The sequence below is a fragment of the Panthera uncia genome, chromosome D1 (assembly GCF_023721935.1).
Source record: "Panthera uncia isolate 11264 chromosome D1, Puncia_PCG_1.0, whole genome shotgun sequence".
In the NCBI taxonomy this organism is placed as follows: Eukaryota; Metazoa; Chordata; class Mammalia; order Carnivora; family Felidae; genus Panthera; species Panthera uncia.
The window spans coordinates 68,170,586-68,192,235 of NC_064808.1; the positions used below are offsets into that span (position 1 = coordinate 68,170,586).

Consider the following 21,650-nt stretch of genomic DNA (forward strand, 5'->3'; position numbering starts at 1 on the left):
CCTCCTGCAACCCTGTTTGTTAAGAGTCTTTTATGATTTCCTTCCCTTTCTTTCTTTTTCCCTCCCCCTATATTCATCTGTTTTGTTTCTTAAATTCCACGTATGAGTGAAATCATATGGTATTTGTCTTTCTCTGACTGACTTATTTCGCTTAGCATAACACACTCTGGCTCCAACCATATTGTTGCAAATGGCAAGATTTCATTCTTTTTTGATGAATGAGTAATGTTCCATTGTGTGTATATATATATATATATATATATATCATATATTTTTTATCCATTCATCAATCAATGGACATTTGGATTCTTTCCGTACTTTGGCTATTGTTGATAATGCTGGTATAAACATTGGGGTGCATGTGCCCTTTCGAATCAGTATGTTTGTATCCTTTGGGTGAATACCTAGGAGTGCGACTGCGGGCCATAGGGTAGTTCTATTTTTAACTTTTTGAGGCACCTCAAATACTGTTTTCCATATTGTTTTCCAGAGTGGCTGCACCAGTTTGTGTTCCCACCAACAGTGTAAGAGGATTCCCCTTTCTCTGCATCCTTGTCAACATCTGTTGTTTCCTGTGTCGTTAATTTTAACCATTCTGACAGGTGTGAGGTGGTATCTCTGGTTGTTTTGATTTGTATTTTCCCGATGATGAGTGATGTTGAGAATCTTTTTTTTTATTAAAATTTTTTAAATGCTTATTTATTTTTGAGAGAGAGACAGAGAGACAGAGCACGAGTGGGGAGGGACAGAGAGAGAGGGAGACACAGAATCTGAAGCAGGCTCCAGGCTCTGAGCTGTCAGGACAGACCCCAACATGGGGCTCGAACTCATGAACCATGAGATCATGATCTGAGCTGAAGTCGAACGCTTAACCAACTGAGCCACTCAGATGCTTCAACATCTTTTCATGTGTCTCTTTGCCATCTGGATGTCTTATTTGGAAAAGTGTCTATTCATGTCTTCTGCCTATTACTTTACTGGATTATTTTTTTGGGTGCTGAGTTTGATAAATTATTTACAGATTTGGGATACTAAATCAGATATGCCATTTGCAAGTATGTTTTCCCATTATGTAGGTTGCCTTTTAGTTTTGTTGATCGTTTCTATTGCTGTGCATAAACTTTTTATCTTAGCTCATTTTTGCTTTTGTTTCCCTTGCCTCTGGCGACATGTCTAGTAAGAAGTTACTGCGGCTGGGGTTAAAAAGGTTGCTGCCTGTGTTCTCCTCTAGGATTTTGATGGTTTTCTATAACATACTTAGGTCTTTAATCCATTTTGAATTTATTTCTGTGTATGGTGTAAGAAAATGGTCTGCTTTCATTCTTCTGTATGTTGCTGTCCAGTTTTCCCAATACCATTTGTTGAAGAGACTGCTTTTTTCCCCCCCATTGGATATTCTTTCCTGCTTTATTGAAGACTAGTTGACCATATAGTTGTGGGTCCAAGAAATACAATAGATTTTTGTACATAAATCTTCTATACTACAAACTTAATAAAGTCACTTGAACTTTATGAATATTCCATTGGATTTGTTAGATAGGCAATTATGTCATTCATTAGTAAAAACATTTTAACTTAATTATTTCAAATCTAGTAACTTTTATTTCTTTAGCTGACACAGTCTAGTTTCATTGTCTAGAAACTCTGGTGGTAAGAGCCAGACTCCTTAATACTTGATCATATGGGGAAATCTTACTAGCTTGAGGAAGTTTTTGTCTATTCCTAGTTTGCTGAGAACCTTATCATAAATTCATATTACGTTTGAAAGTTAATAATTTTTTAGGTTTTTAACACAATAAATTATACTGACCAATTTTTGAATATTAAATCAGCCTTACATTTTGGGACAAATCTTATTTTGTCACGATATAGTATATTTTTTACATATTATTGTATATAATTTACTAAAATTTTGTTTAAAATATTTACACCAATGTTTTTGAGGTATATAATTCTTTTTTTTGTGATATACTGAATAGAATATTGAATAGAATTGTTTCAAAAAATATTCCCTTATTTTCCTTTCCATATTTGTTGTCTCTGGAGTGATGCTATATGTCTCTCATTCCTGATATTTGTAATTTGTTTTTCTTTCTTTTCCTGATCAGTTTTTTTTTTTCAATTTTACTGATCTTTTAAAAGAAGCAGACTTTAGTTTCACTGGTTTTCTCTGTTGTATTTCTGGTTTATATTTCATTGATTTTCACTCTGATCTATTACTTCCTTTATTCTACTTACTTTGAGTTTAATTTGTTCTTCTTTTCCAAATGTCTTCAGGTGGAGCTGTGGTCATTGACTTGAGATATTTTTGTTTTCCGATATAGCAAGTTAATGCTATGAAATTTCCCCTGTTGTTTTAGCCTTCTGAATTGTAAGTTTTTTTAGTCTGACAGCTAGGGACAGACACTGCTCCTTGTCCCATATGGCTGCCACACTGTCTCTCTAATCCCATAAGGGTCCTTTCCCAGGTCTGAAGTATTATCCTTATACAGATGCAGTAATCAATAGTCAGCTGCATACTCGAGGGAACCTCTGCCCATCTCCAGAGTTCTCTCTTCCTGCACCTCTCCTCTCTGTTTCTTTGCTCTAGCTAGAACTCTAGCTTCCTTGGTTTCTCTGAAGTCAGAATTCCATCTTCTTAACTCAGAAAGCATACCTCATTAATTCCTGTTTCATAAGAATAACTGTCCTTCATTGCTTGATATCCAATATCTAGAAAACTCTTGTTTTATATATTTTGTCTTTTGTTCTTTTTATCATTTTAAGAAGGAGAGTAAATCCAGTCTCTGTTACTTCATCTTTGCTAAAAGCAGGTACTTTGCCCTCACATCTTTTAAGCATTTTCTCATACATCATCCTATTTATTTATTTTGGCTTTTTAAATGTTTATTTATTTATTTATTTTGAGAGAGAGAGGGAGAGAGAAAATCCCATATGATCTCAAGCAGGTCTAACACCGTCAGCGCAAAGTCCAACACTGGCTTGATCCCAGCAACTGTGAGATCATGACCTTAGCCAAAATCAGGAGTCAGTCATTTAACCGACTGAGCCACCTAGGTGTCCCCTCATACATCATCATATTTGAGCCTCACTAGAGTCCTCTGTCAGTTAGGTATCAGGTTTTTTAATTTTTTTTAAGTTTATTCATTTATTTTGAGACAGAGGGAGAGAGAGTGGGGAAGGCGCAGAGAGAGAGAGAGAGAGAGAGAGAGAGAGGGAGAGAGAGAGAATCCCAAGCAGACTCTGCACCGTCAATGCAGAGCCCAATGCAGGGCTCAAACCCATGAACTGTGAGATTGTGACCTGAGCCGAAGTAAAGAGTTGGACGCTTAACCCACTAAGCCACCCAGCGCCCCAGTTAGGTATCAGTTTTAATACACATCGCATCTCACATTTGAGAAAACAGAGACTCAGAGAGGCCTAGTAGTGGCTACAGATTGAGTTTTTTAATACAGATCTTCTGGGTGTAAATCTAATGCTTTTCACATTTGTATGCCTTAAGTGACTGATTGAGCAAGCTTGTCAGGTCTCTCTTTACCTTAAATATCTTTAATACATTGTGGATTCCAATTCCAGTGTCTTAAGAATTTGGAAACTGTTGCAATTCCTAATGCAAGGATTATTTTTTTAGTAGTTTTTGATGGTAGCTATTCATCATGAAGAATTACATACACTGACACTTACTTGGATGGATAATTACTCTTATTTCTTAAACTTTGGAATTCAAAAAAGAAATATGACAGATTATATGTCTCAAAACTTTGATATGTTAATATCTGGGGCCTTGATCTGGCTCTGCAACCATTTCTTTAAAGCAGAGTCCAAGATGGAGAAATTTTTCCCTCCTCAAAATGAAAAGTATTAACATGTAACAATCCAAGAATTGTATTAAGCCAAAACTGACACATCAAATTCTAATTAACTTAATTCATTGTCTGTTATATAGACAGAAGTGTGTTTCTGATTAGATTTCACCACATACACTAGGATAATGTGATCAAATTTATTTTTAAAGATATGGTTATTAAATTGTTCCAGTGTAGTCTTTCCAAAAGTATGATGCTAATCAGTGTTACATAAGAAGATGAGTTCATAGTAAAACAAAACAACAAAAAGGAGATTCTGGATTAAAGAAAGGGATTTAAAAATGTTTACAGTGGGCTTTGTTCTTTTCCAACATGTGGATATACATTATGAATCTCTAAAAATAATGGATACAGAATGTAATAATCCAATATATGCAACCACAGAATCCTTTTTTTACATTGGATTAGTTTTCTTTCCAAGTGCTACCTTGGAAATGTTAATGTAGTGCAAGGATGGGAAATATTTAAACTGGGGTTAGCTGTGGCATTTTGTTTACTTGGTGCTTGTGATGCCTTTACTATTGTTCAGCCCCCCTCTTATTAGATAATTATTTCCTCTCAATGTACTGTTTTGGGTTTTCCAGTCATGTTTTCAGAGATACTGAAGTGTTTTGAGCAATGGATAAATCACCAATAAGTGTTTTTAAAGCAAACAAGATGGCAGAAAAAAATTCTGATGCATAAGGAAGTATCCTTTAACTAACCCATCTCAAATCCTTATGACACATATTCATCGAAGAAAATGTGGACACCTCTGGCTGGAAACTTGCTATAAAAAAAGGGAAAAGAGATACCTCCAAGCTAGTGGAATCAACCTTTTTGAATATAGGAAATTCTTTTAATGTCAAAAAATTCCACACACTCCATAAATGCTGTTAGTACTATAGAAAACACCTAATGGCAATAAGCTACCATGATTTGAGCAATTTAAAAATTAATTTATAATTTGTTAACTGCAGCAGCTTGTGCATAAAAATAAGGTACTTGTGTGTATAAGCATACACATGTTCACACAAGGATATGCAAAGCATAGTTCATTTCACTGATAATGCTCAACAATGTAAGAATTCTAGATCAGGCAACAACTCAACAGTGACCCTGGGACCTGCAGCCTACAGACTGGGAACCACTGTTCTAGATCCTCTAGCCATTGTAACTCTGCTTGGGTATAAGAGACATGAAGTCATATTCATTTAACAATATTTATTCACATGCTTGCTCTATATAAGGCATCATGCTCAGAATTTGGAAAACAGATGAGTAAGACAGTTCCTCTCCTGGAGAAATTTATAGTTTAACAGAGACAGATGAAGATAACATTTTTTGTTTGTTTTTTTGTTTGTTTTTTAATTTACTTTGGAGACAGAGAGTACATGCAAGCAGTGTAGGGGAAGAAAGAGAGACAGAAAAGAATCTCAAGCAGGATCCACGCTGAGTGTGGAGACTCAAGCTGGGGCTTGATCCCAGGGCCCTGGGATCATGACCTGAGCTGAAATCAAGAGTTGGACGCTCAAGTGACTAAGCCACCCAAGAGCCCCTGAACATAAAATGTTTATGTAATGGTGTAATGATGTGAAAAATCTATGTATACGTCAGTGTAATCCAGTGGAAAATATTATATTGCTGTAGTTGCTTTATCCCCTCTGAGGATGGTATCATTTTTTTTCTCTGGAGTAAATGGCCTTCTGTTTGGCAATGTAACTTTAGCAGCAGCTTTGGGCTCAAAAGGTGAGCAGCATCCATTTTCTAAGGGCAGAATTTTATTTATTTATTTATTTATTTATTTATTTATTTATTTATTTTTTCAATATATGAAATTTATTGTCAAATTGTTTCCATACAACACCCAGTGCTCATCTCAAAAGGTGCCCTCCCCAATACCCACCACCCACCCTCCCTTCCCTCCCACCCCCCATCAACCCTCAGTTTGTTCTCAGTTTTTAACAGTCTCTTATGCTTTGGCTCTCTTCTACTCTAACCTCTTTTTTTTTTCCTTCCCCTCCCCCATGGGTTTCTGTTAAGTTTCTCAGGATCCACAGAAGAGTGAAATCATATGGTATCTGTCTTTCTCTGTATGGCTTATTTCACTTAGCATAACACTCTCCAGTTCCATCCATGTTGCTACAAAGGGCCATCATTCATTCTTTCTCATTGCCACGTAGTACTCCATTGTGTATATAAACCACAATTTCTTTATCCATTCATCATTTGATGGACATTTAGTCTCTTTCCATAATTTGGCTATTGTTGAGAATGCTGCTATCAACATTGGGGTACAAGTGCCCCTATGCGTCAGTACTCCTGTATCTAAGGGCAGAATTTTAAAGGAGACAAGAAAACAAAGAAACAGCTCAATAGTTCTACTTATGAAATGGAGAAATATTTACTGTGGTGTTTAAAAACATTGTGAGGAAATGAGGTAAGGGTTACAGGGAAATAAAGGGACAGGAATCAAGCAACATGGTGGGAGAAATCTGATGGAGTGAGAATGTGTGGGGGAATCTATTGTGAGAAATTTGGACTGGAAGGAATGTTAGACTGGATATAGGGGCTGCAGAACTTCTATTTGGAGGTGGGGTAGTTAAAGTAAACTCTCATGAAATTAGAACACGAATGCAGAGAAGTGCAAAAATCATAATAACACATTAATTTTTTCTCAAAAGAAATACATCCTAGTGCTCACCACTGGCTCAAGAAATAGCACATCATTAGAACCCCAGAAATGCCCTTCTGGCTAAAGGACTTTTATGTTGCTCTGCACCCATTTTTCTCATCTTCATTTTGTTGATAGTAGGGTGGCATACACATAAATGTCAGTGTGAGTGGTTACTTGGAGGCATAAAAATAAGGAGAGGGGAGGATCTGTGTTCAATATCTGGATTGGTATGTGTCAAAAAGAAGACAAAATGTACAGGAAGTGACATGAGGGAAACAGAATTTCTTTGAGAACAGGAAACTGGATTTATTAGAAGCCATGAGGATATATGCTCAGTGAAACTAACAAATATCCTGAGGAAGGTTTTTCATGGAGCAAAAGTGCAGAGACTTAAGTAGACATGCCACTCTAAAATGGAAGAGCACAATCTGTGAATTGTGCTGTGAAGTGATTGGAGCATAGATTTCTTGGGCTTAAGGAATAGACGATAAGATTTGAAAAACACATATGGCAAATTTGAAGAGTTTTGACTGGGGGAAAAGGGGTGGAATTCCTTTTTTGTAGACATTAGAGAACCATGGACGAGCATTGAGAATGGAAGTAACAGGATGAGATTCATTCTTTAGATGGACTCTTTTGAGGCTACTTTTTAGCATAAAATGGAGGAGAAAGAAGCTGGTATCAAAAAGAAGATTAGATACAAAGATTATTCTCATATGTGAGGTGACAGATAATGAAGAAACAAACCACAGCAGTGGTATAAAGATTTGAATTCAGCCAGTAATGAAAAACAGAGAACAGATGTGGAAGATGAATAGTAGATTTAATAGTATTTGGTTACCAGTTGGCTGTGAGGATGAGAGAATGGAATATGAGAAGACCCCTTATTTCCACATCTTGGGGGACAAGCCAGATGGGTGTATCGTTTACTCAAACTGGAGGTACATAATGGAGAAGCTCAAAGTTTGGAGCTGTGGTTAGAAAAGTTATAATGAGGTGAGTTTTAGATATGTAAGTTGGAGGTGCCCTCAGGACATCCAGGTGAGAATGTTTGTGTGTTAATGTCATAAATGACACCTCTGGAAGCTACTGGAAGTGGCAGGGAGAAATCATAGAAAGGAGATGGTAAATGAATGTCAGTGGGTGACAGTATAACTGTAAAGGAAATGGGTCCTTAAATTGGTTCAAATAACTGTATAGGAAATGGGTCTTTAAATTGGTTCAAATATAGAATAGGATCCAGTTACCAAAAAACAGTTTTAATTTAATTAGCTGTAGCTTTTATTACTGGGTTACTTAAACAATTGGAAAAATTAAACTATATTCTTTATACTTTTAACTTATTATTGTTACTGGTCATTTAACTTATAATTCAAGTCTAACATGATTGTTCAATTTAAGTAACACTTACTGAAATTGGGCTCACTGTTAATAGTATATAAACCTGGATTCTGTGAAAACCACATAGTTAAAACACTTAAGGGTATAGAAATAGTTTGACTTAATTTTTTAAATGCTTAAAGATAAAAACAGAAATTAACAAAAGTATGAACATTTTGGACATTATAAACTAAAGGGTTTGTTTATGCATCCAAATTGGGATTGCAGGGGAGTGACAAGATTAAAATATAAAAGAGGGACCTCTGGTGTTATGTAGGGTGGAGAAGAAAGCACATGAACATTCTTTTACTATATAACTTTAAGAGGCCAAAGAAATGCAAAAATAAAGTATTTTCAAGGCAGTGAAGATGTATGGACTCAACAAAGACAAAATGAACAAGCAAAAAGGAGACCTATGAAAGTAGGCAGGTGTCACCCACTGCTTTCTCATCGGAGGGCATCTGCAGGTTCTGGACCAGGCTGCCAATCTAACATGGTCTGCATGAAGGGACATTAGTTTTCTAGGGCGGCCATAACAAAATACCACACACTATGTGGCTTCAAACAGCAGAAACTTATTCTCTCACAGTTCTGGAGGCTCAAAGTCAGAAGTCAAGGTGTCAAGAGGGCCATGCTCCCTCTGAGACTTTTGGTAGAATCCTTCCTTGCCTCTTCCTAGCTTCTTGTGGTGGCCATTAATTTTTGGCATTTATTGTCTTTGTGCTGCATCACTCAAGTTTCTGCCTGTGTCTTCCCCCTGCCACTTTTCCTATGTGTGTCTGTCTCTGTGTCACTTCTCCTCTTTTGGGGGAATTAAGAGCCCATCCTACTTTAGTACATCCTCTCATCTTAACTCTGCACTGATGCTATTTTTCAATATAGGCACATTTTGAGGTTCTTGGAAAGTACATGAATTGTGGCTGGGGAATATATGACTTCACATAGTATCTGACACTTCTGGAAAAAAGAGAAGCCAGAAGTACTTTTGGATATTAAAATGATATGGTATGTCAATATATAAAGTGCAGGAAACCTAACCACATGATAGCTTTTTTCCCTTGTGATTCACTTGCTGATTCTGGGGGCTGCATGAGGCTCAAGATTTTGAAGAGGAAGGCTGAAATGTCCCATTGTTTTATACTATTTGGAAGAAAAGCCCCACCTGAGGATTAGAAACTGCTCAAACTTCAAGTAGTCTTTTCCTCACAATGGATGCCAAATTTAGAAACAGTATGGTATAGGGGCCTGGAGGAAAAAATCTGAAAAAACAACAAAAATCTGACTGAGTCAGTCATCCAGGGCATAGGATATACTATCTAGATTCCCCATCAAAATTCCATGTCAATTGTTCCTTAAAGACACTTTTAACTACAGGTTGACTATTTCTGTCTTATATTGCAACTTATCTCATCTCAATTACTTTGAACCTGGAAAAGGCAAACCATCATTGGGGGAAAATAATATAAACTTCAATACAACAAAGAAAATATGTTGTATCAGGAAGCATGAAATGTGACCAATGAAAAATATGTCAATAGAAGACTGACAGAAGATCCAGATGTTAGAATTAGAAAAAAAGGGGCCTTAAAATAACTATAATAACTATGTTCAAGGACATGGAATAAAGGATTGAAAAATAGATGAGAAAGAATACTTCAAAAGAAAATTAGTAACTATAAAAAGAATTAAATGGGCATCTGGGACTGTAAAACAACATATCTGAAGTTGAAAACTTATTTTGGTTAACAGCTGACTGGACATAGGTGGATACATTGTTAGTGAAATAAAAGACAAAATAATAGAAAAGAATCAAATGGAAGAACAGAGAGAAAAAAAAAGATAGGAAAGAAAGTCCAGAGAAAAAGTCACCTGTATGACCCAGTCAAATAATCTAATAGGTATATCTGAGCACAAGAAGGAACAGAGAGAGAAAAATGTGGCAGAAGGAATGTTTTAGGAAGTAATGTCTAGGAAATTTTCAAAACTGATAGACATTTTTAATCCACAGGTTTAAGAAATCCAAAGAATGACATATATAAAGGAAATCACACCTAACCTTATCACAGTCAAATAAAAACTTAAAAAAAATTTTAAAGCCTAGAAAAAAAGACATGTTGCCAAAAAAAAAAAAAGACACAACATTAGAATGATGGTTAAATTTTCAATGAAATGATGGAATCCAGAGAAAAAAAAATGAAATGCTGTTTTCAAAGAAAAAAAAAATGAAGAAAACCTGGAAATACAGAATGCTATCCTTGGTGAATACACTCCTCAAAAACAAAGGGGAAATAAAGATATTCTCAGAAAAAAAAGTCAATATAATTTGTTGGCAGTAGATCTATATTGTAAGAAACACTACAAGAAATTCTTTAGGCTGAAAAAAATCACAGGTGAAAGCAAGCAGGTAGAAGGAATGAAAAACACTGGAGTGGGGAAATATGACTGTTAACCATTTAGAGCAACAATATGAAGAAAGTCATATATATGTATATATATATACATATATATATATATATACACACACATGTGTATATATAATATTTATATTATTATATTTATATATTTTTATATATAATACAGATAAAAATAAATTATATGGCAATTGCAAAATATAGTATGAGGGGATAAACAGATGTAAATATTTGCAAGATTTAAATTTTTTTTAATGTTTACTCATTTTTGAAAGAGAGAGAGACAGTGTGTGCATGAGAGGGGGAGAGGCAAAGAAAGCCTGGAGACACAGAATCTGAAGGAAGCTCCAGGCTCTGAGCTGTCAGCACAGAGCCCTATGTGGGGCTCAAACTCATGAACCATGAGATCATGACTTAAGCTGAAATCAGACCCTTAACTGACTGAGCCACCTAGGCACCCCTGCAAGATTTTTTAATATAAACAAGAACCAACATAAAGTTGTTTGTATTAAAGATTCATTTAGTAATTTCTGTTGAAAACTCTAAATGAATTATGCTGAGATGAAACAAAATTATTAAGAGGGGTGATAGAATAAGGTAAAAAAAATATTGATTAATCCATAAGTAGGCAGTAAAAGAGGAATAAGTATTAAAGAACAAAGTGAATAAATAGAAAACAACACATGAGAGGGATAGGAAATAGGAATAAGCTATTCTCTAAGTGGGCAATTTTCACAATACATATATCTACCAAAGACTCACCTCCACAGTATATAAGGAAGTCTTAAAATAGATGTTAAATGATAAACAATTCAAAGAAATGTGCAAAAGACCTGAACAGACACTTTACAAAATAGGATGCCCAAATTTCCGATAAGCATATGAGAAGGAACTTAACTTGGTAATACACATGGAAAGGCAATCAAAATCACAATATGATACAAACACATACTCACAGAATGTTTAAAATACAAAAAGATAGTACCAAGTGTTGACAGTAGTGCAAAGCAACTTGAAATTTCATACATTTCAGTGAAAGGGGAAATTAGTTCAATTACTTTGGAAAACTGCTTGGCAATTTCTAATAAAGCTAAATATATACGTAGTCCATGATGTAGCAGTTCCAGTACTGGGTGTACATCTAACAGGAATTAGGATATAGGTCTGCCATAGTATATGTACATAAATGTTCATAAAGTATTTATAATACCTAAAAATGTAAATAATCCAAATGTCTATCATATAGGAGAACTGATAGGTAAATTCTGGTAGTATATCCATACAAAGGGATATTGCACAGCAATAAAAAAGAATAAACTACGGGCAACTGGGTGGCTCAGTCAGTTGGGTGTCTGACTCTTGATTTTGGCTTGAGTCATGATCCCAGGGTCATGGGACTGAGCCCCACATGGGACTCTGCACTGAGCATGGAGTCTTCTTAAGATTCTCTCTCTCTCTCTCTCTCTCTCTCTCTCCCTCTGCCCCCTCCCTTGCACATGCTCTCTTTCTTTCTCACTCTCTCTTTCTCTTTTTCTCTCAAAATAAAATAAAACATAAAAAAAGAATAAACTAATACATGCAATGATGGGATGAAAATCACTACATTACTTTGAGGGGAAAAGGCCATTACAGAGAAGCAAATAATGTAAGTCTCTATTTATATAATGTATAAGAATAGGCAAGACTAACAGGCAGTGAAAAAATTCATATTAATGGGGCATATTCTCTATAAAGCTACTGCTAGTTCTGGACTACTAGATTTAGATACCTGTCCTAACTTTTATTCTTTGCCTTCAAAGAATCTCCCAAGACAAAATAAGCAGTACTTCAGCTATGGGTATTTCTATCCTTTGTGTGAAGCCATTTTTCTTCTTGAATTATCTATTAGATTTAAGGTACTGGAGAAAGTGAGCAAAGAAAAGCTTCTTGATTGACATGAATTGGAAACTCCTAAAATTAACACTCCAACTCAAAAATGGTTGTCTTATGCACACTCCCTGATGAAAGGGCTTAAGTGCATTATATTTAGGAAAATGCTGGTAATATTTAGTAATATTATAAATATGAGTAAACTATTTGGGGCCCCTAAGGAGGTGGGGATAAAGATGCTAAGAGGACGTGTGAGTGAATAAGGAAATACAGTCAAAAGTAGAGAGTAGTGAACAATTAGGTATCTATTATGAATTCCATAGTAACGTACAAATAATTTTAAGATTTTTCCTTTTTGTATCTTTGACCTATATATTAACTATAATATAAAGCAAATCTTATGGCAATTTTTAAAAATTGTAATATTTTATCTTTTTAGCATACCATACTGGTTAAACTTCAGACAAATCTGAGTTCAATTATAAGTTCCAGTGTTTAATAGTTAGCTGACCTTGAGCAAGCTATTGTTTTCTCCTAAATCTTCATTTTATAATCTTTAAAATAAAGATAATAATATTATTTCCCTTACTGAAAATAATAACAGAGGTATTACACATAAGTGTCCATGTATGTACAAAATGACATCTCTTGTCGGATAAGATTCTGGGGGCGGGGGGAAGTGGCTAACGAGTGCTTTCCAGTACTGGAGTAAGGAGCCAGTTCTGAGCAGAGAAATCATATCTGGGTATTCATGTGTAAGACAGAGATCAACAGCAGGCTAAAAGGGAGGATTTTACAGAACATTTTCCACAGAAATAATGTTCTTTGGAAATCAATTAAAGAGTTTTTTAAAACTATATCTAAATAAAATCTCCAACAGTGGGGAAAAAAATAAGAGAAACAAAGAACCATTTCAAAGGGAAGACATTTTAGACAAAAAAGAAAAGGAAAATAATATTGGCACAAAAGAGGAAGAGGGTGAGGATCAGTTGGAAACATTACCTTAGACACACTGGTTAGGGACTGTCACTAACTCCTTAATAAGGGAGAACTGGAGATGAGATCAAATCTATTGCTTATACTTTATAACTCCTCCAGTGTAGCTACATATAGAAATCTGTACACAACCACAGAACTGGAATACAGAGAGGCATAGCCCCCAAATCTCAAGAGAGGAAAGAAGTCTGTGTCCATCAGAAACTAGATAGAATGATGAAAGATATGACATTAGCTATAAACATTGAAATTGTGAAACAGAAGTCATCATGCTGTTCATTCACATGTATTTTTTTCATGAAAATAAAAAAACAAAACAAACCAAAGGAAATGAATAAGCATTTGAAGATTTTGGACAAGCAGTATCTGAAGTCAGAGAGAAACAAACACACACACCATACTTCTGTGATTTCTGGATTTCACCGATCAATACAATATCCCACACTTCAGCATCTTTCTCCCCCCTCTTTACTCAAACAGAAACTGACATAAAGATGCCAAGTTCTTATTTTACCAGATACTGGTATTTAAAATAATCACAAATCATCATTCACCCCCTTCTTAATTTCACAAAAGAATGTAGTGATACCAAAAACATGACGGACATGAACTGGGAGGGAAAGTGCATTATGAAAAAATTCACTATATTATTTACATTATTCTCATTTTTTGTGCTCGTATGTGACAACTTCTCTGTGCACTGAATTGGTTTGTGGGCCATAATTTCAACCCCACTATCTCAATGCACTCCTGTATTCCAGCATCATAGATAAAGGTACCCATATCACCAATTAAAACACTTTACTCCTATGCAAATGCATATGGGGTTCTTGTTACACAATGTGATGATAAGGAAGTATCAACAAATCACTTATCAATTTTGACAAACCTTAATTTTTGCAGGCTTTGACATACAGATCAATATTGGCCGTACCTTGGTTACTGGAGTCAAGATTCCCTTTCAATGTGCAACAAATAATTGCAACTAAACCCTGTCTTTAACTCTTATAATATCATTTATAGCACTGAATTACAACATTGGCTGGCATGATTATCTCCCTTCTAGACACTAAACCTTTTAAGGCCAGGAACTAGTTTTCCTCACCTTGTTATCTTTACAACTAAAACAATAGTTGGAGGGAAAAAAAGCAATAGTTGGTACAATATGAGTCCCTGTAAGTGTAGAAGAATGAATGGCAACATTCAGATTATGTCTCCTGAAACATAATACCCTATCCCTGCTCCTGTTCTATATATTGATGGAAGTAGGAATTGGCTCTGTCCTTTAATATTCACCTGATTCAGTGCAAGAGCAAGAGAGCAGGGAAGGGGCAGAGAGAGGGAGAGAAAGAGAATCCCAAGCAGGCTCCACACCATTGGTGCAGACCCTGATGCAGGGCTCAAACTCACGAACCATGAGATCATGACCTGAGCTGAAATTGAGAGTCAGATGCTTAATCAACTGAGCCACCCAGTAGCCCCCTTATTCATTCTTCAGAATATGACACCCTTACTAAGTGTTTACCTCGGTGGTAACTGCTGAAGATAATCAAAATGTGCAGAGTGTAGTTCTTGCCTTCAGGGATGGCAATCGCAGTTCCTCTCTGGAGCTCACATTACCCTCTTAGCACAGTGCCAATTTCTTGAATGATATAAATAACAAAATTGGTTTAAATCTCTGTGGAGTAAAAATTTGCTCTGATATGTTCTTAGTGAGAATAAAGCCTGTTTATCACTGTAAGTGGCAATAGCCCCTCTGTTTATGTAAGAGTCCTCTTCTCCAACAGATTATAGCCACTATCCCCATGACACAGTTTACATAAATTGGAGCCCTAGCCTTATCCACTTTAAATGAAACAATAAATCTGCTTACTATTGCAAGTCTTGTTGTATTTGCTGTTCTCCTGTGCAAACCCTTCCAGCCGGCACTGAAAACGATGCTGCCAAAATTCTTGAAACCAAGGATTTCGAAGGTTTGTTTCTGGCCGAAGCTTCAGATAATAATCATCAAACCACTTGACATCGGGAGATTGAAGCTTGATTGTGATTCCACCAACAGCTTCTCGCTGATATCCATCTGTCACATCATACCTGTCAGCCCAGCCATCACTGTGGGGAGACAAAAACCAGCTCAGCTTAGAACAGATACCTTCTAAGCCAATGATTCCATTTGCTTTCCTTTTGAAAAGATCAGTAATTAAATGGCTACTCAGCCACACCATGGTCCTACATTATACTTACATGATTACTGAGATAGAATAAAGAGTATAATACACCATGGGAATTTAGGGTCTAAGAGTACTAGAAGGCACCAGTCTCACTAACCTCAAACTGTGGAGAATAACCTAATACTTTTGGCAGAATGTGACTGGTTTTCAGACACAGTATACGTATGGAAGCTGCATGATATCACCATTCACATTATTTACTGAATGCTTAATGGCTAAGTGAAGTTAACTTGAAATCCATTCTGTTCCTTTATAACAATTAGTTTAATGACCATAGGGTAAAAATGAAAATATCTCTAACATACACCTAGTATTAATTTAACCATCCTATGACATGATATTCATTGTTTTCGTATTTTACAAGTAAATAATAGAGAGGTTAAAAATACCTGCTGATTATGGTCATTCTGTTAAATATTGATTCTTCAGCACCTCAAACTGAAATCCTGTAATCCACTGTCCATATACTCTTTCCTGTCCCATGGTACTTCTCTAATATATTTAAAATACACATATGGAATCATGTTTTGCATTGGATGGATTAAAAAAACTTCTTAACAGGAATGCCTGGGGGGTTTAGTGGGTTAAGCATCTGACTCTTGATTTAGGCTCAGGTCATGATCTCACAATTGTGAGATCAGGCCCCTCATCAGGCTCTGTACTGGGTGTGGAGCCTGCTTGAGATTCTCTCTCTCCCTCTCCCTCTGCCCCTCACCCGCTCGTGCTCTCTCTCTCTCTCTCTCAAAAAACAAAACAAAACAAAACAACAACAACCACAACTTCTTAACAATGGTATATCAAGCATAGTGTCAGGAATCATACTCTTCAATATCTCATTCTATCCACTGATCACTCAAAGTAAGCAAGGGATTTTAAGATAAAAGAATTAGAAATCGGAGACTTCACGTTACAATGGTATAAGAATATAATAGAACAAGAGGAAAGCACTCTAAGCTTATTTGGAAAACAAGTGAGGCACAACATTGGAAATAAAAGACATAAAAAGATGTTTATATCAAATTTGGGCACACCTTGGGGCATTCAGGACAAATGAGACTGACTTTTTCACCCTCTTCCACTGGAATAGGCACAACTTGTGCTAAGTATCTGCTGGGACCTAGTGGTGGTGTCTTTCCTTAGAAGAAGGCAAGTACTTTTTCAGGAAAGATAAGGAAAGTCAAGGGATATTTTAATACTGAAAAAAAAAAAAGTAACAAAGAAGGAAGAGAAGGGGTTTGGAGAGAACTGAAGGGAAGAGTAGAATGGAACCTCCTGAATGCAAAGCAGTAAAGTTTTTGGAGTTACACAGGGTTGGGGGAAGTGGGCACAGGGGAGAGGAAGAAGGAAAGGATTTACATTCACAATCATTGTTTATTTCATCCATTTCAGATATACTTATCAGAATGTTAATTTCTTTTTATCTTCCTTCAAATGCATTTTTGTCTCTTATATATATTTTTTGTAGGTGGAGACCATGCACCAATATTTCACATATAAAATCAGCGCTGGGGAAGGTATTATGTAAGTAATTAATTAAAATAAGTATAAAAAGCATGTACTTTTTTCCAGCATGTTCTGCTATACCAACTCTGACTTAAAAACTGATAATGAGAGTTTTTCCAAAGGTCACAGATTACTCATTAAAATATCACAGGGGCTTGGGATAACTTGAGATGTTTCCTAAGGCATCAGTGGGTGGAAGAGGAGAAAAAAAATAAACAAACAAAATAAACGATTTCTTCTTCTAAGTCATTTCTGACAAAAGATATTTCATTAAAATTATGGTGAAATTTCAAAAACCTTTGTGGAAGATCAGGAAAAAAAATAAGTAATACAATATGTTTTGTCCCAGTGTTGAATTTGGTTACTTCACACATTATCTTCCCTCAAATTTCTCATTTTCAGCTGCAGAAGATTTTATTTAAAGCTGACAAGTTGAAATGATGTGGGCTTGTTTGCCTCATTTTCTCCCTCTGTTGTGGAGGGTTTATTATATCACTGGTATGAGAGTGTGGGTCTCACTGGCACTGGAGGAGATGCATGGGCGTATTGCAAACGGGGCAGGAAGCTCTGTTTGTCAAGCAGAGCCCCATTCTCCAAGAAGTGGTAATTTAAATTGCTCCTTTTGTTAATGCTAGCTCGCTCTTATGTAACACTATGATTATGAATATTACATAAGAAATTTAAGATTATAATGGGTCCAATTTACCCTTCACAATTCATTCATTGAATTTAATGGGGACTGTAAAAAGCTTGTCTTGATAAACTTTTTTGGAGGTAATATTTCCATAAAAAAATATCCACACCAGAGTGTGTTAATTGATTCATTTCTCATCATGTTCTTTAGCTCTTTTTTTTTCAGGTATAATTCTTTTCTCCATAGTTAAAAGAATTTGGCAAAAGATGATGTTTTATTAGCAGCCTATACATTTGGCTTGTGAATTTAAAACAATTTAGTTCCAGATGTTTCCATTCAACAGCAAAATAAAAATCATAGAGGAGTGTGAATGTAAACAGAAAATTCCAATTTCTATTTGACAAAACAGGGTTATTCTATTCAAATTTACAGGGGAATATCTACTATGCAAGTTTTAAGAAACTTCACTCCCTGCTGGCTAAGTTAGATGGTGTCATATGTCATTTAGGTTATTAAATATTAACATTTTCACAAAAAAATGTGCTTTCAAGATTTGTGTTAAGATGATAGGGTATCTCTAAGTAAGGAATAATAAATCCAAATGCAAAATGAAATGCCAAGAAAAACTTGAACGTACTTTTCTATGATCTAATGCTTTACATTACACTGATAGACTAGACTGTCAAGTACTACCTAAATGCTTTCGGGGGACATATATTTTACCAAATAAGGGAAAAAAGTGGGGAGGAAGACAAGGAAAGAAACTAAAAATATACTATATTTAAAGCACTCTTCTAGATTTAGTATCTATCTATCTATCTTTATCTATCTATCTATCCATCCATCCATCCATCCATCCATTTAATTTCTCTCCTCACTGGTGGGCATTTTAACCATCTCCTCATAATACATTTCATTATTTTCCTTTCAATTCCTTGATATACAGTTAATCCTCATTATTTTAAGATTTATCTACTTGCTAAATTTATTTGCGACACCCAAATCAATATTCATGGCACCTTTGTGGTCATTTGCGCACATGCACAGAGTGGCAAAAATTTTGAGTCTCTGGATGTGCACATTCCCAGCTGAGGTTGAATGAGATGATCCTCTGCTTTCTTGTTTTAGCTTTCATATTCTAAACAAGTATCCTTTTCATGATCTATTTAGTATAAGGGTTTTTGTATTTTTTATGTTTTTTTTTTCATTGATTTCACTGTTTAAAATAACCCCCAAGCATAGTGTTATCTAGAGTTCCTAAATAAAAAAGGCTGTGATATATCCTATATAGAAAATGCATTTTTTAAATCAGCTGCATGAGTAAAGCAAGTAATGAGTAAAGCGTTGTTTGTTATGAGTTCAATGTTAATGAAAAAACAGTATATATTAAAGAAGAAATCTTATTCAATACAGAAACACGCATAAAACAAGGTTATGTACAGACTAGTTGATGGGAATGTTGTGACCAGAGGCCCATAGCAATTTAAACCTGTATCTTCCCTGGGGGCAATGGTCAGTATTCACTGATTTGGTGTTTGGTGCATGTTTATGGAACATAAATACTGTGAATAACAAGAATTGAGTACACAAATATATTTTTAATTTGAGTGTTGTTTTAGTCAGGCCTCCAGTTTTTCTTTGACTATGGAAACAGTGACTTGGACATTTGAAACAGGAAAAATATTTTTAGATTAGGTTGGCTTAACTAAAGGAGGAATCTTTACTATGTACCCATTCTCAAAACACCTCCTCAGTAGATACCTTAGACTCTTTATATTCTCCCTTTAAATGTCTCCCTGAAGACATCGTTAGGACACATTCATCTAGCAAGAATTTATTTTCATTTTCTTTTCAAGATTGCATTACCAAAATATATATTCCTATTCTATGATATCCCCTTCTTCCTTTCTTCTCTCAAGCCTCAATTCTATTATTTCACATAATTAGCAATTCGTGAAAATTGAACTTTTATGTGTTTTCAACAGAAGGTTCTTTTTTAACAAAATTGACCCGAAATCTCCAGTTCTAATTCATCTTCTCCATCTCTATAGCTTTCCTTATTTTCATCAACATTTATTAAAAATCTATCTACCTTAGACTAAATTATTTTGTGGCAATAAACTGTCAATATTTCAGTGGTGTAGTACAAAAGTTTATTTCTTGCTCAGCTTTTAGATTCATTACAGATGGTCTCTAACTCTACTCCATGTCGCCTTCATTATGAGACATAGTCTGAAAGAGCAGTTTCCTCCTGGGACGTGGCCAATCTTGTAGAAGGAAAAAATATGCAATGGTTCTTAAGTTGTCTACTCAGAAGTGGTACAGATCACTTCTCACATTTCATTGATGAAGGCAAGTCATATGGCCAAACCAGACCTAAATGGGACAGGTGTGTATGATCTTTCCCACACCAGTGAATGTTGTGAAGAAAAATTCACTTCACCATATTTATGATGTATTGAAATTGTACTGAGATGGAGAAAACATAAATTAAATAGGTATTAGATACTACACACCAGGCAGGGCTCACAGTCTAGTAGAGGAATGACAGAGGACAGACATATAAATGCATATAAATAAATATCGTCGCAGACATGAAACAACAGCAATGGGAGAGAACATCAGAAAACAACTGACTAACTCTATGTAGGAAGATCAGTTTTAAATGGAACTTGACACATATGGGTAATGGAGTGATAACAGTATTTTGAAATGGTATTTTCTAAGACAAGAGAAGGTATTTGAGATTCAGGAGTAGTGACTATGAAGCACTGCAGCTGTGTAGATCACCTAGGGCAATGGGCCAATGAGAAGTCAGCGGGGGAAGACCAGTTGCGAATGGTCTTTTATATCACGCCATCATTACCTGACTTTTTCATTCAGGTAACAGGGAGCCAATGGTGGCTTTTAAGGTGGGAAATAAAATGAGGAGCTGATGAGAATTGGATGAACTATGGTAGCAGTGTGACAGGTTATAGTGGTTGTACATCAGTGTTAAGGGAAGCGAGTTGCAAAATGTGTTGCAGTGGTCAAGGAAACTGATGGAGGCCTGAATTTCAAGAAGTAGCAGTGGGGATGTGGAGCCTTATTTGCAAGGAATTCTAAGAATCCCTAGGAAGACATGTATGGAGAATAGAGGTAAAGGGGGATTTTGTGAGTTAGAGGAGACATTAACAACAGTGTAAATGATATTGCAGCTCCGTGTCCTAGGCTGTGAAGTAGAGGAACAGAATAGGTTTGGGCTGAAAAAGAAAGAAAACGAATACAAGGTGGGGTCTCTGATGATTAGATTTCCCCTTATATGCTCTCTAGTAGTTCCTTTCTCCTGAATTTCTACCTATTCTTGACATATATGGTTGATTTGAATGTTAAAAAAAAAAAAACAAGTTAACAATTTTCTTATCTTTGGTCCAGTACTATATTAATCCACCCCATTCTATTATGTTTAGTTTCTTGTATGCTAAACAATAGTTGTTGGCAATCAGAAAATGAGAAATAATGAAAATTATAGAACTCCAAAGATTTGATACTCTATATCATTATGTCCTTATAAGAGAAATATTGTAACCTTAGAATTATTATTTTTATCATTTATTTTACTAAATTACATATATATAAAGCAGATCAATACTTAATGGTTATAAAATAATTACTTCAAGGTTTATAACCAATAGATTTAATATCAAAATATGTTTCTGGAATGTGGAAGCCCCTGAGGGCTACATGTCAAAAGGAATAAAAAATATTGGAAAATTATGAAGAAAAAAGATTTATTAATTATCAAATGTTAGAGATGTTTAAATTTTATTTTATTTTTTAAATTATTCTTTTAAAGTTTTTTTTTTTTTTGAGAGAGAGGGAAAAAGTATGTGCATGCACACAAGCAGGGGAGGGGCAGAGAGAGGGGGAGAGAGAAAGAATCCTAAGCAGGCTCCCCACCATCAGCAAGGGGCCCAATACAGGGCTCAAACTCACAAACCATGAGATCATGACCTGAGCTGAAATCAAGAGTCAGACACTTAACCAATTGAGCCTCCCTGGCACCCTGATGTTTAAATAATTTAAAAAAAGTGTCTCTCTTATCAAAATCTAAAGCTGTATAATACA

The 21,650-nt window shown here is 35.5% G+C and overlaps 1 protein-coding gene across 8 annotated transcripts in view; it reads right to left on the reverse strand.

The window, feature by feature from the left end:
* The window catches only part of GRM5 (glutamate metabotropic receptor 5), a 525,626-nt gene that overhangs the window by 127,794 nt on the left and 376,182 nt on the right, over positions 1 to 21,650 (reverse strand). For all 8 annotated transcript variants that reach the window (XM_049653231.1, XM_049653248.1, XM_049653240.1 and 5 more), the window contains exon 3: positions 15,052 to 15,287. In XM_049653231.1, the coding sequence (XP_049509188.1) occupies positions 15,052 to 15,287 (236 nt within the window). The remainder of the gene's footprint in view (positions 1 to 15,051; positions 15,288 to 21,650) is intronic.